Source organism: Phocoena sinus, chromosome 10 (assembly GCF_008692025.1).
Source record: "Phocoena sinus isolate mPhoSin1 chromosome 10, mPhoSin1.pri, whole genome shotgun sequence".
In the NCBI taxonomy this organism is placed as follows: domain Eukaryota; kingdom Metazoa; phylum Chordata; class Mammalia; order Artiodactyla; family Phocoenidae; genus Phocoena; species Phocoena sinus.
In genome coordinates this window covers 11,113,673-11,136,764 of record NC_045772.1, presented here as the reverse complement: position 1 = coordinate 11,136,764, position 23,092 = coordinate 11,113,673, and the positions used below count along the sequence as shown (strand labels likewise).

The window sequence follows — 23,092 nt, the reverse complement described above, 5'->3', positions numbered from 1 at the left end:
CTTTCCTTGCATCTTACTGGTCCAAGCTGCGTCATGTGTCCCTTTCTGAACCAATCACTTTGTGTGTAGGGGGAAGGGTTAGACTTCCCTGAGACCAATCAAAACTACTCCTGGATTGGAGGGGGCGTGGCTAGTTCTTCTGAAGTCCATCGGGTCCTGGGGAAGGAATGGATGTCTGGAAATAATTGGGGTTCTGCTAGGGAGGTCATGCAGGGTTAAGATCCAGCAGTGTCCACTATAGAAGCCCTCCACACAGGGCAAGGCACCCTGGGCTTGAGCAAAGTTTTACTCAGCTCTCACATCCTTTCCTGGAATTATGGGGGAAAGGTGTGTGTGTGTGTGTGTGTGTGTGTGTGTGTGTGTGTGTGTGTCCCCAGGAGGAAGGACTGGGGGGTAGTTTGGGTCCTTAGAGCGTCTATCCTTCCTCAGTAGGTCTCTCCAGCACTGCACATTGCCCCCTCCCCCAACCTGAAGAGCGGCGCCAAGCAACGGCGAAGGTTCAGATGTGTGTCTCTTTATTAGCACTTTCTCTGAGTGGAGGACGCCTCTTCTGGGTTGTATCTAGGACTTCAAGTTCTTGCTTTTGCTCTTTTCTTTCTCATCCAGTGCTTTCTGCAAGTTCACGTTCACCACATTTTTCCGGTGCCACCGTCCTGCAGAGAGCAGGGAAGGAACCAGCACAAATCACCCAGAGGACCTCTGGAGTGTCCAGGCCCCAGTGGTAACCCATATGTCTTCTGAACCCGCCCCAGAGTTCTAACTGCTGCTGTGGTCTCTCTCTGGACCTTGGAGCCAACACACCCTGCCCAGGGAGTGCCCACCTCCCACGCCCCCAGCGCCCCACCTACCCAGATCATCCGTCTTCCTGCCATGCCAGTGCTCTAAGTCCCTCACTGATTTCTCAATCACCTCAGGGGTGTAGGAGGCCCTCATGAGGCTCTTCATCTCCTGTGGGGCCCCTGTGGAACCCCATGAAGAAATCCCCAGAAGCCCCAAGTCAACAGAGTTCAGGTACTCCAGGGTTCCTATGTCAGTTTCCCCTGTGGATGGTGGATTGTGGAAGGGCGGGGTGTGCGGAGAGTTAGGCAGAGGGAGGCCGGCCTAGGCTCAAATACCAGCTCCATCACTTATGAACAGTGTGGCCTCAGACAAGATTTTAACGTCTCAGAGCTTTGGTCTCTTAATCTATTCAAAGGAATAAAATGTTCTCGCAAGACTGGGAAGATTACGTTCATTGGAGCAGCTGGCACGTGGCAACTGATACCTGTATTTTCAGAAAATGTGTATGTCTGTGTGTAAAGTTAAAACACACACATGCAAGAAAAGAAGTTACCGTGATCAAAAGTCAGAAAAATCATCAAACAGAAGACCAAATTCCAAAAGATAACAAGGATTTGAATGATCCGTTACAGAATATAAAATAAGTATCATTTAATGTGTGAAGTCGTGAAAAAGAGAGTAAAAGTATAAGCAAAGAATAAGAAACTAACACAACATGGTAAAGCAACTATACTCCAACAAAAAAAATAAAATAAACTAACACAACATTGTAAAGCAACTATACTCCAATAAAAAAAAAATTAACACAACATTGTAAAGCAACTATACTCCAATTTAAAAAAAAGTAACACAACATTGTAAAGCAACTATACTCCAATAAAAATTAATTTTAAATAAATAAATAAATAAAAGTATGAGAAAAGAATAAGAAACTACCCAGAAAGAACAGACAGATTAGTAAAAGAAGCAAATGGAATTTCAGAAATTAAACATAATAGTTGAAAGGCAATGGATGGTAAGAGGCCTGGGATTTGCTTCAGAATAAACTGGGGTGGGGCTTCCCTGGTGGTGCAGTGGTTAAGAATCCACCTGCCAATGCAGGGGACACGGGTTTGAGCCCTGGTCCGGGAAGATCCCACATGCTGCGGAGCAACTAAGCCCATGTGCCACAACTACTGAGCTCACGTGCCACAACTACTGAAGCCCATGTGCCTAGAGCCCGTGCTCCGCAACGAGAGAAGCCACCGCAACGAGAAGCCTGTGCATTGTAACCAAGAGTAGCCCCTGCTCGCCGCAACTAGAGAAAGCCCGCGCGCAGCAAAGAAGACCCAACGCAGACAAAAATAAATGAATAAAATAAAATATAAATGATATATAAATAAACTGGGGTGGGAATGAATGGGTGAGTGGGTGGGGAAAAAGATGAAACAAGGTTAGTCTTGTATTGATAATTGTTGAAGCTGTATGATAAGTGCACCATGTATTTATTAAACTATTCTAAGTTTGAAAATTGACATCATAACGTTTAAAAACAAATTCAACAAACAGGTAAAAGAGCTGATTATATACAGCTGAGAAAAAATGGTAAACTGGTAGATATATCTAAAGAAATTAACTAGAATGCAGCACAGAATGGGGAAATAATGATGTGGAAAATATGAAAAAGCTGTTAAATGAAGATTAAATGAGAAGGCCTAACATATGTCTAATTGTAGTTCTGAAGGAGAGAGTGGAGAAAACGGGGAGGGGCAATAGGTGGAAAGCTAGTGGCTGGAATTTTTCCAGAATTGATGAAATATATGAATCCTTAGATTCAAGAATAACAATTCCCCAGTGAGTGTACGTGAAAATAATTCCTTACCTAGGTACAACCAAGTAAAATTTAGAACACCAGAGACAAAGAAATCTTAGAAGTAGCCATAGCGAAAAGACAGATTAGTTACAAAGGATAACGAGTTTGATTAACCATCAAAGCCAGAAGGAAATTAATTAACATCATCAAAGTGCTTACAAAACGAAATCAACAATCTAGAGCTGTTTACAATAACTGTCTTCCAAGAATAGGATGAAATAAAACTTTTCTGAGCTTAAAATTTACCAACAACAGAATCTCTCCCCAAATATCTTCTAAACAACATACTTCAGAAAGAAAAAAATAATCCCAGAAGGAAAATCTGAGATAAAAGAAGGAGTAGTAGGCAAAGAAAGTGGAAACCTTGAATAGATCTAAATACACATCAATTATGATAACAGTAGCAATGTTGAATATATGGGCAAAATAATGACTGTGATAGATAAGTGAAGATTTAACATATGCTAAGCACAGTTTTCATTCAAAACTTTACAGAACTTACTGAAATCAACCCTAAGAAGATGGGGGTGATTATTACCCTCATCTTGCTGTTCAAGTCACTGAAGCACAGAAAGGCTAAATCACTTGTCTAAAGTGACACAGCTGGTAAGTGAAAGATGGAGGACGCAATCCCGGACCTGTGGCTCCAGAATCCACAGTTTAAACTACTTTGCTTATGTATAGTAAAAAAAAACCCTGTAAAATAATAACATGTTAGCTGATATGGGGGATGGAGAGAATAAATGTGAAGCTGTCCAGCATCCTTATATTGTTCAGAAAAGCTGAAATACCTTGATTAACTTTAGAATTTGCTAACTATGCATGTAAAAATGTCAAAGATAGGGAATTTCCTGGCAGTCCAGGGGTTAGGACTCCACGCTTCCATGGTCGGGGAACTAAGATCCTGCAAGCCACACGGCGTGGCCATAAAAAAAAAAGTCAAAGATAATCACTGAGAGAATAGGAAAAGTAAGGACAAAAATTGGATTGGGGAAAAAGGGAAGCTCACTCAAATCCAAAACAAGGGAAGGAGAAAGAAAGCAGCATAGAAAAATTAGGACAAATGGAAGATACAAAATAAGATCATAAAAATAAATCCGAATATATCGGTAATTAAAATAAATATAAATGGAGTAGGCCAACTGATTAAAAAACAGATGCTCAGGCCACAGAAAATATTTTCCAGATATATATTAGTTAAAGCATATTTAAAGCAAAAGGACACAAAGAGGATAAACATGGAAATACAGAAAAAGATTAATACCACAAAAATACAAATCAAAGCAATCTGGTCATACTATACTAATATTGGACAAAATAGACTGTAAAGCAAAAGCACTATAAGAAATAAAAGCAGGGCTTCCCTGGTGGCGCAGTAGTTGAGAGTCCGCCTGCCGATGCAGGGGACGCGGGTTCGTGCCCCGGTCCGGGAAGATCCCACATGCCGCGGAGCGGCTGGACCCGTGAGCCATGGCCGCTGAGCCTGCGCGTCCGGAGCCTGTGCTCCGCAACGGGAGAGGCCACAACAGTGAGAGGCCCGCGTACCGCAGAGAAAAAAAAAAAAAAAAAGGTGGGGAAAAGCCTCCTGGTGGGCTTCCCTGGTGGGGCAGTGGTTAAGAACCCGCCTGACAATGCAGGGGACACGGGTTCGATCCCTGGCCCGGAAAGATCCCACATGCCACGGAGTAACTAAGCCCGTGCACCACAACTACTGAGCTTGGGCTCTAGAGCCCACGAGCCACAGCTACTGAAGCCACCCGCCTACAGCCCGTGCTCTGCAACAAGAGAAGCCACCGCAATGAGAAGTCCGCGCACCGCAACTAGAGAAAGCCTGTGCTCAGCAACAAAGACCCAACACACACCAAAATAAATAAAAGTATTTTTTAAAAAAACGCCTCCTGGTAATAATGTGAACTCTGGCCCCAGACTGCCAGAGTTCAAATCCCAATCCCAACCCTGACTATCCCTAGCTGTGTGCCCTTAAGCAAGTTACTTAACCTTTCCATGCCTCATTTTTTCTTTCTTTAAAAAAAAAGGGGGGGGGGGAATTATAGCACTATAGCATTCACTGTATAAGATTCTTGTGAGAATTAAAATGTACATGAAGTACTTAGAGCAGGGCTTGGTGAATGTTACACGCGACCCATAAATGTAGCCATTATTATTATTTAAAAATAGTTCCAAAGAATCTACAAACAAATTATCGGAAGTAATAGGTGAGCTGAGTCAGGCTTCTGGATATAAGACTAAAGAACAGAACTTAAAATTGCCTCCATGTATACAAGCAGCAAAGTTAGAAAATGTGATTTTTAAAAAGTTACTAGGGGGAAGGGTAAGCTGCGACAAAGTGAGAGAGTGGCATGGACATATATCCACTACCAAACGTAAAATCGATAGCTAGTGGGAAGCAGCCGCATAGCACAGGGAGATCAGCTCCAGGTGCTTTGTGACCACCTGGAGGGGTGGGATAGGGAGGGTGGGAGGGAGGGAGACGCAAGAGGGAAGAGATATGGGAACATATGTATATGTATAACTGATTCACTTTGCTATAAAGCAGAAACTAACACACCATTGTAAAGCAATTATACCCCAATAAAGATGTTAAAAAAAAGATACTATTTGCAATAAGCAGCAAAAAAATAGATAAATAAGAGATTCTTCAAAACAGGTCTAACAAAAAGCTGCGTAATCTTTATAAAAAAAATGACAAAATGTTATTGACGGATATTGAAGGAAGATTGAAATTAACGGAGTTGTAGACCATACTCATGGATTGGAAAATTCATTATCATAAAGCTGACAACTGTCCCTAAATTGAGCTGCAGGTTCAATGTTCTTCCGATCAAAATACCAACAGGGTTTTTCATGGAAATTGACAAGCTGATTCTAGAATTTATATGGAAGAGCGAAGAACCTAGAATAGCTAAGACATTAGCTGCTTCTGCTGCTGGTGATGGAGTGGGGACAGCCCAACCAGATATCAGACTACTTATAATACCTTGATAATTAAAAGTGTAATATTAAACCAGTGGGCAGAACAGAGAGCCTGGAAACTGATCCATGCACACAGGGAAACTTGATGGATACCAGCGGTACCACTGCAGGTCACTGGGGTGGGGGGAAAGATGAGATTATTCAATAGAAGGTACTGAGACAATTGCTAATCCACATAAAGGAGGAATTAACAGTGAATCTCTGCTTCACACTGAGAAGAGAAATCAACTCCAGATGGTTTAAAGACTTAAATGTGAAAAGCAAAACTAAATATTTTAGAAGACGATGTAAAAGATTATCTTTATGACTCAGCATGGCATAGGAGTTCTTCAACCCACTCCTCCTGGAACCTTCTCTATCTCAGTAAATAACAATTCCATCTTTTCAGTTGTTCAGGTCAAAAACCTTGACATCTGGGCTTCCCTGGTGGCACAGTGGTTAAGAATTCGCCCACCAATGCAGGGGACACGGGTTCGAGCCCTGGTCTGGGAAGATCCCACGTGCCGCGGAGCAACTAAGCCTGTACGCCACAACTACTGAGCCTGCGCTCTAGAGCCCACGAGCCACAACTACTGAGCCCGCGTGCGGCAACTACTGAAGCCCGCGTGCCTAGAGCTTATGCTCCACAACGAGAAGCCCACGCACCACAACGAAGAGTAGCCCCCGATCGCCGCAACTAGAGAAAGCCTGTGCGCAGCAACGAAGACCCAACGCAGCCAAAAAAATAAATAATTTAATTTATGAAAAACAAAAGAAAAACCTTGACATCAACCTTGATTCCTCTCTCACACACCCCAAATCCATTGACTAGCACATTCTGTTTGCTCTGCCTTACACACATAGCCAGACTCCTCCTGCATCAGGTCACCTTCACCATTATCTCCCTGTGCCGCCATACTGGGAGTATCCACTAGAGTCATGCAATGCACCAGCCCTGCTCTCGAGACCAAGCCTCCATCATTAACCCCACCTGGATTTTTGCAGTCACCTCCTCACTGCTTTCCCTGTTTCTGCCCAGCTCCCTTACTTTTCTTCTCAGCATAGCAAAAGTAGTGATCCTTCAACCTAAGTCAAACAGTGCCCTTCTCTGCTTAAGACCTTCCCGTGGCCTTCCGCACCTAGCCCGTTTCCTCTCTGATTTCTTCTCCCTCGTCTAGCCACTGCTGTACCTCCCCAACCTGGAGCAGCAAATGCCAAGATCTGGGCGGCTGGAAACAGAGGGGGACACATGGGTGAGGCACACTGACAGTTGGCTGCAGAGAGCAAGGCCCTAATTTGTAGCACTTGCCAATTTGTGGAGTGTCAATGCAGTTGACCCTTGAACAACATGGGTTTGAACTGCTCGGGTCCACCTACGTGTGTATTTTTTTTTCAATAAATATAGTACCTGTATGTTCCTTTTATAGATCTTTAAAAATTAACTAGGCATGGGGAAAGTTTGTGTTTGGTAGGAAGTCACAATACATGGGATCAAAAGAACTAGGGTTTGAGTCCTGATTCTATCCAAACTATCTCAGCTTCCTGGCCTTGGGTGAGTCATTTATCAGTTCTTTTGTTTTTGGGTCAGAGATAGCAGTACTTGGATTTTTGACTGTGGGGTGGTATAGGCGGGGATAGTTGGCACCCCTGACTCCCCCGTTGTTCAAAGGTCAATTGCACGACCACGGCTAATTTTAAGATCGCTCGTGATGCCAACAGTTCAGTAAAATTTAACAATCGACTCTTAGAAGCTGGAGCAAGCTGGTTTGCACTGGTTCCAAGGGTTTGCCCCCTTGACACAGTTGTGTTTCTCAGGCTGGGTGAGGGGTACACAGACGCTTTTTATATCATTCTTTTAAGTGTATGTAAACATCACCGTATAAGGGCCTACGTAAGAACTACTGAGTGATCATTGTTAAAGACAAGTGGAAGGCCGATTCCTGAGGCCCAGAACAGGACAATCTGAGCTGTATTCTCTCTCCTCTCCCCAAGCACCACCCCTTCTTCAAGCTCAAAGAAAAACCCAGAAAGGCTTCCAGTGGCTGTCTGGTTCCTCGGGTGATGGGGATCTGAGCCAGGTAGGAGGTTTACCAGGCCCTGGGGACACTGGAGAAGGCATGGCGTAAGGATGGAGGAAAGAAGGGGGCCAGAAAGACTTGACCTTTTGCAGTGAGGTCAAACTAGAACGTGGGGCCGGAGAGAAGCCACCACTTGCCGACCAAGGACCGGCATCCGAGCAATCGGTTAAACGCTTGGGAGCGGGGTCCTAGCTCCGGAGGTGACCCAGTGCCGGAAGAAGACTCTGGGACTCAGGAGGCAGAAGAAAAACCTGGATTTGAGTTTCACATCCACCTCCTACTACTCCGGGCAAATTGTTTCCCATCTGCCTGTGACATGGAGCTAGGAGCACTCCCCGGACAAACAGGACCGAGGGGGACCCAGAGGACACATTGCGGATGTCCGGGCCTCCGACCCACACTTTGGCCCAGAGGTGCCACCAGTGGGATCCGAGAAAGAAAAGCGCTGGCTTGTCAGCTAGTAATCACTCACTGTGGGAATTCCCGGGCGATCCAGTGGAATTCCATTGCAGGGGCCACAGGTTTGATTCCAAGCCTCAAGGCTCAGCCAAAAAATGAAAAAAAAGAGGACTCACTGGGGGCTGCAGGCCAAGCTCCTCCATAGAATCCTGCCATGTTATTAGCCCCATTGTACCAAGAAGATTGGCTGAGGCTCAGAGGTTAAGGATCCTGCCCGAGGCCACACCCATCGGCTGAGCTGACCTTTGAACACAGGAAGCCTGGTACTGTCCCTGTAACCAAAGGTGGCCAGACCAGGGGTGCCCCGGCCTCCTCTTGGCAGATTAAGACACCAGAGGTACAGGGAGAGTAAGGGCTGACTGCCAACTGGGAGGGACCATCTGTACAGTGAGGACAGACTCGCCAGGGTACTGGGCATTCCCAGCACTCGGCATAGAGCCTGGCACAGAGGAGGCCCGTGGTGGCCGTGAAATGAGTGTCCCTGGAGATGTATCCTGGGGTCTTAGATTCCTTTGGGGGTCCAAGTCCTCCCTTGCCCAGTGCCTTGGGGACTATGGGTGTTCACAGCCCCCACCCTTGCCCTTCAGCCTGACCTTGAAACAAGTTTGACCGCATGTTGTAGCCCAGATCATAGTAGCCTGAAAAGGCGGTGGTGATTTCAGTGGGACTCTGGATCCTGCTGGGCCGTGAGCTTGCCCTTTTCTGGCCCTCCAAGGCTTCACCAATGGCCCTTTGAGCCTGAGTAGGGAGGGAGGGAGGGAGGGAGGAGAGACAAGGGGTAGAGAAGCAGCGTCAAGTCCCCTATCTCCCCTCTAACTTCTCCTGCCTCTGACCCTGCCTCCACCACCCTCACCCCACCCTTAGCCTGCAGCCTTCAACCCACTCCCAGGCCTGGGAGCTGGCATAGCTGAAGTCCCTCCACACTCCCACACCACCCCACCTCCCACATGGGCCTCGGGCATCAAGCATGAGAATGATCACGAAAGCTTCTCCCTACATTGGGTACCTACTATAGAACATCACCAGGAGACATCTTTATAAATTAGGAAAACTGTGCCTCAGGGCAGGGACTTGCCCATCACATAGCTGGTGAACGAAGCCCTGGCTTGCCTACTACAAAGGAAGCACCACACAAGTCAACTCTAGGTGGCTCCTTATATTTCACCAGGGGCAGCTCCTTCCTTGTACCAATGGGGAAACTAAGGCCCGGAGTGGTTGAGCTCAGGCCTAAGAGTCATTAAACCTGGGTTTGGGTCCCAACTCTGCTATATACCAGCTGCTGATTTGGGCAAGTCTTTGCTCCCCTCTGGGCCTCAGTTCCCCTCCTCATAAAATGAGGGTGGGGGCAGAACTGGGTGGCCTTTGAAGTAGCTTCCAGTTCTGATATTTGCTGGCCTGATGACACTTGTGATCTGGGTCACAGCTGGATTAAAAAAAACAAAACAGGTCTCTTGATTTAAGCCCAGGACCACGATGGCCAAAGAGAGAAATGTTACCTTCCCAAAGCCAGGAGGTGCAGTGAGAGATCGTGACCATACAGCCAACCTTAAGTTGGGACAAGATCCTCCAAGTGGGGCAGGGAATTTAGGATTGTGACCTCCCAGACTAGCAGGTTGTGGGGTGTGGGGCGGTACCCCCACCTTAAGATGACAAATTGAAAAGGGGCCCCGCCCATAGCCTTTGTGACCCTGGCTCTCCTGCTTGCTCTGTGTGACCCTGGGCAGATCGTATCACCCCTCTGAGCCTCAGATTCACCATCTGTTAAAAAAGGAAGCAATGACTCCTGCCTGGCCTGCTGCTCAATAGTCACCATGAGGGTTGAGACGGTGGCTCTGAAAATACAACTTGAAATGCCAGAGCAGGTGACCATTTGACCAGAAATGGCAGTTAAGTTTCATCTCAACTTTCAGTGGATCAGCATTGAGTTCCTAGAATGATGTACCAAGTAGGAAAAAGTGCCAGAATCGATTAGTGATGTCTGCCATGAATGCGGGCTAGGAGAGTTATGGAATGCATGCTGTGTATTTGCCAGCCTGATCTAGTCTAACTGCCTCACTTTACAGATGTAGAGACTAGAGCTCAGAGAGGAGAAGTAACTTATCCAAAGTCTTTCAGTGTTCTGGGGCAGAGCCAGGATTCAAACCCAAGTCTTCTGATTTCCAATCAATCCTGTCCCCTTTAGGAGACTTGAGCTAAAAGCATCTATTTCAAACACAAGACTTCTAACTGCAAAGTCATATGGGCCAAGGCTCCAGAATCTGCTAGCCAGTTTGGATCCTGTTTAAGTTTGGTTAATTTACTTAAGCCTGTTAAGCCTTGGGCTTCTAATCCATAAAATGAGGATAATTATAGCACCTCCCTCACTGGGAAGATTGAACGGTTAGATGCGAAGACTAAACAGTGCACAGGATCTGGCACAGAGCACGTGCTCAGTAAACACTACTTTCTGATGATATTATTACAGGGACTCAGTACTCAAGAGCAGCTTCCTTAGGGGTCCTCATTGTCAGTCTCCATGCATGACCCTCCTGCCGCCCTTAGCCTCCTGTGCCCATTCTGACACCTGCTCTTCGGAGATCAGCTGGTCCACCACGTTGCTCCCAAACTTGTGACGAATGTTGTTGGGAATACTGCTGCTACTCTGGCCCTGTGCTCCCAAGTTGGGGTCTTCCAGCCCCTGGCACGGCTGAGCCCCCTCTCGGAAGGAGGCCCTCCTCTCCTTCAAGGAGGGTCTGTAGCTCTCCTTCTTCAGGGACCCCGGCTGTGAGTCCCTCTGGGGAGAGTCCTGGCTGACAGCCTTCAGGGGTGGAGGCCGGATCTCCTCCAGGGAGGCCTGCCCGAGGGAGCTGCCTCGGGGGCTGTGTCCTTGGTGCATGGATGGCTGTGGGGAGACTGGGAGCTGGTACTCGCCCTTGGAGGTATCCAGTGGGCTACGGGCAGTTCTCCAGGGGTCCGTGTCCTGCTGGCCTTTCTTGCTGTTGTTCAGATGGGCCCTGGTCAAAGTGGTTGTACCTAAAAAGGGAAGAGAGAGGGAAGGAAGGAGAGGAGACAGACAGATGTAGAGAGTGGAGGGCAGGAAGGAAGACGGTGATGGGGGTGGGGGTGGGGGGAACAGACAGACACGGAGCCGCAGAGATCCAGAGCAGGAAAAAAGACAGGGACGGAAAGAAGTCATGGGAGCCAGAAGCATGGGTGAGAAATCAGGAGAGAGACCAAGGGAGAGGGTAGTTCAGCCTGCCAAGCCTCCCGCTGGACAGGGCAGCCCTCATTGTTTCTGACAATAGGGACTGCAGCCCAAGCCTGACCAGCCTTGAGGCTAGCTGTGTGACCTTCAGCAAGGGCTGTGACCTCTCTGTGCTTTAGTGAACCTGGCTCCATTTGGGTAGTTCCCTTCCCCACCTTGAACCCCTCCAGCAATCCAGCCAGGAAAACCAGCAGCTGTGGAAGCTGGCAGAGGGCATCCCTCAGCTTGATCAAGTCACACGGCTGGAAAAGTACTAGAGCTGGATTGAGCCAGCCTTTGCTCCACATTTAGAGCTGCTCCCCAGCCCCACTTCCCTCCTCTGTTCTCCAGCTAATGGAGCGGTGTTTTCCCAGCTGCTTCCGGGCTCTCCCATCTCAACAGCTCCCCTCCCCTCCCCCCACCCCACTCCTGCCTTGACTCCCAGTTCCGAGGATCTCCCGTTCCCAGCTTACAGGTCTTCTCCTCATTCTCTTCCCCCATCCCTGGCTCCAGCCAAACAGACCACCACTTCTTCCCCACCACACCCTGTGACGTCCAACCTCCCAGCGTCTGCTCAGGCTAGTTCGCTGCCCGGAAGGCCAGCCCCTCATTTTCCCTAAGTCAAAATCCTACTGCTTGGGCTTCCCTGGTGGCGCAGTGGTTGAGAGTCCGCCTGCCGATGCAGGGGACGCGGGGTCGTGCCCCGGTCCGGGAAGATCCCACATGCCGCGGAGCGGCTGGTCCTATGAGCCATGGCCACTGAGCCTGCGCGTCCAGAGCCTGTGCTCCGCAACAGGAGAGGCCACAGCAGTGAGAGGCCCGCGTACCGCAAAAAAAAAAAAAAAAAAAATCCTACTGCTTCCTTCCAATGCAGCCCCACCAGGAAGTCCTCCCTGACACCCACCCCAAGCTGCCAGGGCCATCGCCTCCTCTCAGCGCCACAACTCTGTCCCCAGCACGCTCTACAGGTCTGTCTGGATTTTCCCCTTCTCCAACCTTGTGAGCTACAAACCCTCTCATTTCTCTCCTCCATGCGGGAGGGGAGTCACTGAGGCAGGTCCACAGGTGAGTCAGTCCTGAGCCTCCCTCAGCACCCCCCAGAGCCCTGTGTACCAGAGATGTTGGTGACACCCATCAGTGAGCGAGTGAGTGAATAGATGGCTGCGGGGGTGTCAGACCCAGGGTCACCCTGCACCCCATCAGTTCTAAAATGTCCTTCCCTCTCATGTTAGCATCGCTGACATCAGGCTGTGTCTGGCAACCAATGGGCCCTGGTCTAACCAGCGATGTTTTCTTTCTTAGTGACAGGTAAGTAACAGTGCATCTTACAACCCACTGGATGGAGACTTAAAATACACGTTTTGAATAATGTTTTACACATTATAATACCCAAGTAATATGTAAACTCTTTCTTACTGGGCAAAATCTAGAAAACGAGTCAGTCCCCACCCTCTCCCCACTTCCAGCTATGCCCACAATCCTCAATCCCAGGTTATAGCTGTAAGCTTCTTTGAAGAGCTTCCCTCCCAGACGTTCTAGGTGGGTCCTAGCGCTTTTGAAAGATGCATAGTTTGGCTTCACTTTGGTTTATAAATGCGATCAGATTCCATGTATTGCTTTGTAACCTGCTGTTTAAAAATTTAACACTGTGCCTTGGGGATCTCTTCTTGGCCACAAACACACACCTAACTTTCCTTTCAGACCGTGCAGGCTTTAGCGGCTGCCCTGCCGGTGGATGTCCAGGTTTCTTTTTCAGAGAAAGCTGCTGGAAATGGCAGGTTTTGCCGGCCACAGAGGTTTTTATTTCAAGCCCCCCTTGCCCACCCGTGGGGGCTGCAGACCCTTCCCCAGGGCAGTAGAGACAGAGAAAGCTGAGGACCAGGCCTGCCCGCTTCCTCCTCGCCCTTCTCCTCCCCACCATCCTCACCCCACAGAGCTGAAGTGGGAGGATCCTCTTCTTGACCTTTTGTCATCGACACAAAAGAGGAAAAACCTGTTCCCCAGAAACCAGACTGCCTACCCTCCCTCCCGTCCTGGGTTCTGCCCCAACAAGCAGATAGCCGAGCAAAGGGGCGCTTCTGGGGACAACTAAGGCTTCCAGGACGGGGACAGCGACCCTTCTCAAAAGAATGGAGGCAGAGAGCATTAAGAGCACTCAGCTCCAGCCTGATCAACCACGGCCCTCCCTGTGCTCGTGGGGAGACTGAAGCCCAGCGCAAGGCTGGGCTCCTGAGCCCATAGGTCTCAGGGCTCAGGACTCCAGGATCCGTGCTCCCATTTCTCCCAGACTGTGCTCCTGCCCGCCTCTAGACACAGTGTATATAAATTGTCTGCTCACCCTCCACCTGCCCTTTGGGCTTATGAGCGCTCTAATGGTCAGGACCTTGTCTCGTGTCCCCTGGCTCAGAGAGCCAATACCTTCACCAATTCAGCCATCAGGCAAGCGCCTACTGTGTGTCAGTGCTGTGCTAGGCACTGGGGCCCCAACAGTGAGCTAACTGGGTCAACCCCACCCCCCCTTGGGCTTAAATGTTTGTGGAATGAATGAATGAATGTCTGTAGCTGGCATTCCAGGAATCTCAGTGCAATCCCACGCTTCCTCCACTCCCTCCCCCTGTACAATGGTCAGAGTTCATCCTACTTTACTTGCTGTTGTGAGGATCAAGCGATCAGTCATCAGAGTTCTCCAAGCTGCGTCATTTATCAGAATCCCCTTCAGGCACTCTTTAGAAATACAGATTCCTGGGCCCCTCGTAGAGCTGCTTCATCAGAATCTTCTTGGGAGAGGCTGGGATCTGAGTGTTTAACTAGGCCTCCAGGTCATTCAGGTCTTTGGAGAGAGCTTCCAGCAGGAGCCTTGCCCCAGCGTCCCTGGATGCGCCTCTCTCCACATCCCACCCGCCAGCCCCAGCCGCCAGCCCCTCACCCGTGGGGACCTTTCTCAGAGCTGACCTGACCCAGTCATTCCTACATGGAAACCCTTCCCCTCATCCTCAGGGCAGAGGCCCTGCCCTTGGGATTGGTCCCAGGACCCCAGCCCAGCCTCCTTGCCCACCTCCCTTCTCCAGCCTTCAAGCCATATTGAATTTCATTCAGCTTCACCAAGTCACCAGCCCACTCTAACTTCCAGACCTTTGCCTGCACTATTCCCCAGGCCTGGGACACGCTTTTCTCCCCTCCTTGGGCCACACCACTCCCTGCTTTTGGCTCACTCAGGACCTACATGGACCTTCCACTCACAGAGACCAGGCCCCTGCTGTGTTCTCCCATATCCTGCCTTTCTGGTGCACAAAGGGTTGCTGCTTTGCCCCTGAGCCTTGAGAGTGAAGCCAAGCAGGACCCTGTAGGGCCCTCCTGGGCACAAAAGCCTTTCCGGGTTCCCCATTTCTTATTTGCAAGTTAAAGGCTTCAGCCTCCCTAGACCTTCCCTGAGTTCCGAGGGGAGATTCAAACAGCTGCTACTCAGGGAGAGGAAGGGATTCGGAAACAAAGGAGGAACCATCAAGAAACAGTAGTGCAGGGGATTCCCTGGCGGTCCAGTGGTTAGGACTCTGCACCCTTGCACGGGTTCAATCCCTGGTCCGGGAAATAAGATCTCACAAGCCACGTGGTGCGGCCAAAAAAAAGAAAAGAGCAATAGTGCAGTGATTAAAGCAGGGTCCTGGTTCCTCCTCAAGGGATGTACATAACAATATCTTCCGGTTCTTCTTCAGGAACTAAGGTGCCCATGCAGGTGGAGGATGGTAACTTCAGGCCAAGCACAAGACTCCTGGAGCACCGCCCTGCTACCTCACCACCAGCCAATCAGAAAGAAGGCACACACCCTGCAGCCCTCACCCTAAATGTTGCCTATAAAAACTTCTCCCTGAAAACCATCAATGAATTTGGGGGTTTTGAACATGAGCCACCCATTCTCCTTGCCTGGCCCTGCAATAAAACTTTCTCTGCTCCAAACTCCGATGTTTCGGTTTGTATGGCCTCACTGTGCCTCGGGCACATGAACTTGTGTTCGGTTACAAGAGGGGACACTGCGGTGGGGTCATAATCCCCAGGCCTGGCAGATGGGAGAGGCTCAGCAATACTCCGTGCCCTCCCTTTTCCTTCTCTCTTCGAACAGAAGCCCTGGGGAAGTTAGGGCCACATAGTGGGTCCGGAGGCCAAAGCAAGACTGAGGGAGAGAGGGAGGGGGTTAGTCTCTGCTGCCCCCAGGGGGTCCCTCCGGAAGTCCTGCATGTGCATTCAGCATGTCCCTGGTCCCCCGTCCTACCTGCTTGGTGGTCCAGCTCCATCAGCTCTTGCTCTGTGACAGGTAATGCCAAGCTTAGTTCTGCAGACAAAGAAATACACACAGTCATCTCAGATGACAGAGAGGGCTGAACGGGACGGTCTGTGACCGTCTGCCCAGCCCCTGACCAGAGGTCCCTCCGTGCTGCTTCCAGTACTCTCAGTCACCCAGGAGCCCCCACCCCATCCATCCACCACCCCTGGCAATGGGTCTGCTTCCTTGACCCTTGCAGGCTGTGCTGTCTGTGGAAAGCCCTGGTCACCCCCATCACATGTGCCTTAAAGGCCCTTCTCAAACAGACTGGGGGCCTGGGACTCCCCTTCTTCCTTTGCAATCTTTTTCTTCTATAATATTTTCTTCCCCATCTGTACCACCCAACACTCCCCTAGGAGCCCCCAGCAGACCCCTTGCTGGGAGGGGCATTGCCCCAAGCCCACCATCCTGGCGACTGTTTGCCTCTCTGCAAATAGGATTTTGCCCGTTCTTTTACCAGCTGGTCATTCAAGGAAAGGAACCAGCTTGGCCAAGGTGGAGGAGAGCCAAGAGCAGGAACGGACTCTGGGATGATCTCAGCCTTTCCTCCAAAGAACAGGCCTTTGGGTCAAATTAGAGTGTTAGCATCTTCAGAAGCCTCTGGAGCTTTCAAGTTTGGGTTCCTTTTTCCTAGGTCATCTTTTTCTTATTCATATTCTCTTATTTCATTGCATGTGTTTTTTTAAAGGCTTCTGTGAATTTTGTAATTCAACTAGGGTAAGACAATTTATTGTATAATTGGATAAGGAAAGCATAGAAGCAGCAAGTCAGAGCTGGAAGGGATCTTTGAGATTAGCTGATCCAGTCCCTTCGTTTTATTTATTGATTTTTATAAATTTATTTATCTATTTTATTTTTGGCTGCGTTGGGTCTTTGTTGCTGTGCAAGGGCTTTCTCTAGTTGCGGCGAGCGGGGGCTGCTCTTCATTGCAGTGTGTGGGCTTCTCATTGCAGTGGCTTCTCTTGTCGCAGAGCAAGGGCTCTAGGCACACGGGCTTCAGTAGTTGTGGTGTGGGGTCTCAGTAGTTGTGGCGCGGGGTCTCAGTAGTTGTGGCGCATGGGCTTAGTTGCTCCGCAGCATGTGTGATCTTCCTGGACCAGGGCTCGAACCCGTGTCCCCTGCATTGGCAGGAGGATCCTTAACCACTGCGCCACCAGGGAAGCCCCAGTCCCTTCATTTTACAGGTAAAGAAACTGAGGTCCCAGGGAGAAGGAGTGACTTGTCTGAGGTCACCCAGCAAGTTGGTCTGCTGGTAAATTCAGAGCAGGTTAAGAATCAGATGAATTTTGTAAAATCACCAGGCAAAACACCCTATTAATTCTGACTTGTTTGGTGGTTGTGCCGCTTCTGATATGACTTTTCACGATCCTTATCCTCCTGGTATTCATACACTATGTTCCCCGCCTAACAATTGAGTGTGGGCCGGACCTAGTGACTTGCTTCTGATCAAAAGAATATGACAAAAGTGAGAGGATGTCACATCCAGGATTAGGTTAGTGACTTCTGTCTTGTTCACACTCTTCCTCTGGTCTCCTTGCCTTGTTCGCTCTGATGGAAACAGTACCATGTTTTGAGCTGCCCTACAAAGAGACTCATGTGGAAAGAACTGAGGGTGGCCTTTGGCCAAAGCTAGTAAGGAACAGAGACCCTTATTCCAATAGTCCTCAAAGAACTGAATGAGGGACTTCCCTGGTGGCGCAGTGGTTAAGAATCTGCCTGCCAATGCAGGGGACACGGGTTCGAGCCCTGGTCCGGGAAGATCCCACATCCCATGGAGCAACTAAGCCCCTGCGCCACAACGACTGAGCCTGAACTCTGCAGCCCGCGAGCCACAACTACCGAAGCCCAGGCACCTAGAGCCCGTGCTCCGCAACAAGAGAAGCCACCGCAATGAGAAGCCTGCACACTGTAACAAAGAGTAACCCCTGCTGGATGCAACTAGAGAAAACCCGCACGCAGCAACGGAGACCCAATGCAGCCAATAAATAAATAAATAAAAATTAAAAAAAAGAGAACTGAATGAATCCTACCACCTGAATGGTTCCTCCCCAGTTGAACCTTGATATGAGAATACAGCCCACCTGACACATTAATTGTAGCCTATGGTAGACCCTGAGCCAGAGGACCTAGTCAAGCCACACCCAGGATTCTGATCCATAGAAACCGCGAGATAATAAATTTGTATTTTTTTAAGCATTTAAGCCACTTAAATGGTGGCATTTAAGCCACCATTTTAAGCCACTAAGCTTCGTGGTGATTTTTTAAATGCAGCAATAGATAATACGTATTTTGGTGCCAAGAGTGGGATGCTGCTGTAACAAACACCTAAAAATGTGGGAGTGGCTTTGGAACCAAGCAGTCAGTGGAGCCTGGAAGGATTTTGAGCAACATGATAGAAAGATCCCAAGTTGCCTTAAACAGAGGGTGCTGCCAGTACAGGCACAAAAGGAAGTGAGGAAGATGTTCTTAGATCCTGGAGGAGGACTGGTCCCTGTTACGTAGTGGCAGAAACATGGTGACTCTGTCATCAGCAGTTATGTGGAAAGCAGAATAAGTGACTAATGAACTGGGTGATCCAGTGAAGATTTCCAAGCAAAGTATTGAAGGTGCCTCCTGGTTTCTTCTTGATGCTTGTAGTGAAATGTGAGAAGAGAGAGAGAAATTTGAAGGACGGACTGTTAAATAAAAATGAGGCAGGACTTAGTCATTCTGGAAATTCTCATCCTCTCCAGATGTCAAAAGATGCTAAAATTAAGAAATAGCTTCAGAGGACTGTTGGTAAAATGTAGCCAAGGCTGTGACTGTTTGTTATATCCTTAGAAAGATGAAAGATCAGAGTATTATTCAGTCCCACAAAAGGCCCTTTAAAGAGATAAGGACGTGCCTCACAAATCCTCTTAATGGAATAGGGCCTCTCAGAAGTTTAAGGATGCTCTCCGTCAACAGAAGCCCCAGTGGAAAAGAATGTGACTTTTGGCTAATGGAGAGAATCCCTATAAGTTTCACAGCTTTTGAGAAAAGTATATTGGTGAAAATACTGACAGCACAGAGTGAAAGGGACAGAGAGAGTACAAAAGGAAAAGAGATCAGTGAACTCCCACATTCTACTGGCAGAAAACAGTCTGAGAAAACTACTCAGCCGCAAACATGTGCTCCCTTAAAAAAAAAAAAAAAAGAAAGAAAAAAAAAAGATATTGTATCAAGTAAAAGCAAGAGTCCATACATATGGCAGAGCAGAGAGCCATGGACAATTATCTCCAAACCTTGAAACCAAATCAAGGAAAGTCCAACATTTGCCTGACTGGATTTCAGAATTGCTATGGACCAGTGGATACCTCATGTCTGAATTTTCCTCGTTTTTGAACAGGAATATCTATAGCTCTTATCCTATATCTGCCACACCATTGTACGTTGGGTGCGTTCAGGCAGATAGCTTAGTTTCACAGATCTACTGATAGAGAAGAATGACACGCAAGGAGCCTCATCCACACCTGGACCCGATTTCTAGGGCCAGATTCTAAAATTGAAGCTGTTGCTGTAATCGGATGAGACTTTTGGAGCTCTTGGGAGAGGATGAATGTATTTTGCATGTGGAAGGGATATTTAGCATCAGAGGCTAGAGGGTGGACTGAGGTGAGCAGTAACATGGCTCCCAGTGACCCTTAATTCCTCAGTATTTACACACTTGTGTAATTCCATCACTTTGAGTATGGGCTGAACCTACTGTCTTGCTTCTAACCAGTAGAATATGGTGAAAATGATGGGAGGCCACTTCCAAGATGAGGTTATAAGATTGTGACTTCTGTCTTGTTCGCACTCTCTCTGGCTCTTCTCGGCTCTTCTTGCACTGATGGAAGCAGTTTCTTTGTTGTGAGCCGCTTTCTGGAGAGGCCCACGTGGCAAGGAATTGAGGGCCTCTTGCCACCAACTCGAGAGGAACTGAGACCCTCAGTTCAACAATCTGAGGAAGTAATCCTGGCCATGGAGAGGGCCCTTCTCTAGTTGAGCTTTGAGATGAGACCGAAGCCCTGGCCAATATTTTGATCACAGGCTGTGAGAGACCCTGAGACAGATGGCCCATCGAAGCTAGATCTGTATTCCTGACCCACAGAAACTATGAGATAATGAATGTTTTCTTAAGTCACTAAGTTTGGGGTGACTTGTTATACAGCAGGAGATGACAAATACAGCTCATGTATTAAGTATTCTCACATCTAGTAGATTAGTCTCTCTTCACAAGGACTCAGTGAGGTGTTTGGAGAAAGTATTAACTCACCCTCTTTCGCAGTTGGAGAAAATGAGGCTCAGAAGAGAAATAGGACCTCACCCAGGTGGTGCTGAAACCAAGCCCCATTTCTATCTCCTTCAAGTTCTCTTTCTGCTCCTGTCCCCATTCCCCATCCCCAGCCACCCACCTGATGTGTCCACAGGAGCTGCCCATCTGCCCCAATAGCACCCTCAGTCCAGAGTGGCCCGGACTGGCTTGAACAGAAGTGTAGACTCACGTCAGTTTCTGATTTGGAGAGAAAATCCCAAGAGACGTCGGGTCAAGGAGGGAGGGAAAGTAGATCCTGTTACGGTCTGAGCATTCCACTCACAAGCAACTCTGAATAGAGAGAAGGAAGATGAAGCCCCATGTCCTGGCAGACCCCTGGCCCACCTTGAGGTCCCTGCCTCACCTCTCCACTCTCTCTCGTAATGTCAGAAAACGGTGAACCACCCTGGTGTGTGCGGAAGCCCAGGAGTGCAGATCTGCGCAGCACAACTGCTGCTGGAGACCAGTGGATGGATGCTGGGGGGCAGCCCCCCACGTGCACTGGAGTTGCCACGGCAATCACTGTACACAGGGCTCTGTTACCTCAGCGGAATGATAGGCCCACCCTGGGGAACAGAGGCCAGGGAGAGCCAGTACTAAGAGGGCAACAGGGGGCTTCAGGTGTTGTTTACTCTCTCATCCCCTAAAAATGTCCCCTGAGTATGCACCACAGGCCGGGTTCCGTGCCTGGCAGAGAGGGCTCAGATGCCATCAAGTGTGAAGGATGTTCTTGGGATTACAAAGCATTAAGTAGAGGGATTGATTAGTCATTTCTGTGAAATGCCCAGCACACTCCCTGGCACAGGGTGAGGTGTCACCTGTAATTCTCAGCCAACCCCATAAGTGATTCAACAGCAAGTCCTGCAAAATACACCAAACTCACACCCCTTTACCCACCTCCACATCCCCGCGGCCCCTGGTAGAAGCCAGCACCACCCCTTGCCTGGGTTACCAGATTTGCCTCCTCCCTGGTCTCCTTCTTTTGCTCCTGTGCCCTGCATTGATTATCTACTGCTCCATAACAGCATTACCACAGGCTCAGCAGCCTAACATACTTTATCACAGTTTCTGTGAGTCAGGGTCTGGGCATGGCTTAACTGGATTCTCTGCTTTGGAGCCTCAGAAGGCTGCAGTCAAGGTGTTGGCTGGGGCTGTGCTCTCCTCTGAGGCTCGACTGGGGAAGGATCTGCTTCCAAGACCATGAGGTTGTTGGCAGGACACAGTTACTCATGGTTTGTTGGGCCGAGGGGCTCAGCCAGAGGTCATCCTCGGTTCCTTGCTATGTGGGTCTCCAACACGTCACTCACTTCATCCAAGCCAGCAAAGGAAAATGCCCAGCACAAGATGGGCATTATAATCTCACGTACTGTAATCACAGAAGTTCAACTCTTATAGACTAAACGTTTGTGTCCCCGCTAAATTCATATGCTGCAGCCCTAACTCCCAATGTGATGGTATTTGGACGTAGGGTCTTTGGGAAGTAATTAGGTTTGGATGAGGTCATGAGGGGTCCCCACGATGGAATTGCTGTCCTTAGAAGAAGTGAAAGAGGGACCAGAGCACTGCTCTCCCCCTCTTCCCCTCTCTCTCTCCAACATGTGAGGACACAATCAATGAGAAGCCAGGAAGAGAGTTTTCACCAGGAACCAAATCCACTGGCACCTTGATTTTGGACTTCTAGCCTCCAGAACTGTGAGAAATAAACCTCTGTGGTTTAAGCCAGCCAGTCCTGTTATAGCAGCTCAAGATAAGACAGCATCCCACACCATTGCTATATTTTGTTGGTTAAAAGCAAGTTGCGGTTTCCACCCACACTCAAGGGAGGGGATTGCACAGGGGGTGGATGTCAGGAGGCAGAGATTATGAGGACAACCCTAGAGTCTATCCACCAAGTCTCTTTCCCACCTCAGCAGCCAAGTGATCTTGTTAGAACTTATTTGGATCACGTCACCCCTCTAATCAAAACCTTCCAGTAGCTTCCCACCTCAACCAGAGGAAAACCTGTCGTCCTTCCATTGATTTGCAAGGCCCTACCATAGATGTCCACCCCTTTCTCTGACCTCATCTCCTCCACCTTTCCTGATCACTCCCTTGGCCCCAGCCATGCTGGTCTCCTCTGTTTCTTGAACACACCAAGCCCAGTCCTGCCTCAGGGTCTTTGCACTGGCCATTCGCTTTGCTTCAACTTTCTTTCCCTAGATATCTATGTGGCTTACTTTTCCAACCTCCTTTGGGACTCTGCTCACCTTCCCAGACCACCCTTTAAAAAAAAAAATCGTAACCCACCCCACACTCCCCATTCCCTTTATTACTCTTTTTTCCCACAGCACTTGTGTCACCATCTCATACCATATATATATATATATATATATATATATATATATATATATATATGTACATTTGTTCTTTCCCCCAGGTAGGATGTGAAGCACACATGAAGAGGGAGATTGTGTTCACTGCCATGTCACCAGCACCTGGACCAGTGCCCACCTCACAGTAGGTGCTCAGTAAACATGTTGATGGAATGAGCTCTGGGACTGGAGAAGGAGGAAGGGGTGGGGGGAGAGTCTTCATCCCCTGAGATTGGCTCTTTGGCCCCCAAAGGCTCCAATAACGGACCTAAAGCTGGTAGGAGAAGGATGGCATGGAGGCAAGAGGGTTCCAGACTGCCCTAGCCCTCTTCCACTGCAGACCCCATGGGCCCTCAGCCCCCTGCCACTAACCCAACACCCGCAGCAGTAACAGAGCACCTGATTGCCCCAACGCTGGGTTAGGGGCTGGGGTCCATCACTGACAACCTCGGTCCCTGGCCCTACTCCTCTTGTCCAAACTTAACCCAGGAAGACTGGACAGCTGAGATCAGAGAATCCCCATTAGGTGGGGCCTGGAATCATCTTGAAGCCCCAAAGGAGGGTTTAGACAGTCTGTTTCCGGGAAACTCCAAATGCAGTCACATAGGTCCCAGTCTACCAGGTTACTTGCTTCTCCTGTAGCTTCCTGATTCCCACTGCCAGAGCTCAAAGACCTTCTCCCAGGGGCTGATGCCGCTTCTCCAGCCCCTCCCCGCATCGCTCCCCGAAGGGTCTTATTCTGA

The 23,092-nt window shown here is 48.9% G+C and overlaps 1 protein-coding gene across 1 annotated transcript; it reads right to left on the bottom strand.

Annotated features, from left to right (window-relative positions):
• Positions 1 to 561: 561 nt before the first annotated feature.
• Positions 562 to 15,654, bottom strand: TEX33 (testis expressed 33). The gene is made up of 5 exons (XM_032646912.1): positions 15,633 to 15,654; positions 10,706 to 11,154; positions 8,736 to 8,880; positions 849 to 959; positions 562 to 653 (listed from the first exon to the last, which is right to left on the bottom strand). The coding sequence occupies exons 1-5, from the start codon at positions 15,652 to 15,654 to the stop codon at positions 562 to 564; spliced, it is 819 nt and encodes a 272-aa protein (XP_032502803.1).
• Positions 15,655 to 23,092: the final 7,438 nt, after the last annotated feature.

Bases quoted from the DNA above. Each gene is read 5' to 3' on its own strand.
- TEX33 (XM_032646912.1), bottom strand. From the start codon at position 15,654: ATGGAGCTGGACCACCAAGCAG. The intron at 11,155-15,632 runs GTAGGACGGGGG...TTCCCTTTTTAG, and splicing joins GGAGCTGGACCACCAAGCAG to GTACAACCACTTTGACCAGG. The intron at 960-8,735 runs GTCAGGCTGAAG...GGGGTTCCACAG, and splicing joins GCGGTCAAACTTGTTTCAAG to GGGCCCCACAGGAGATGAAG.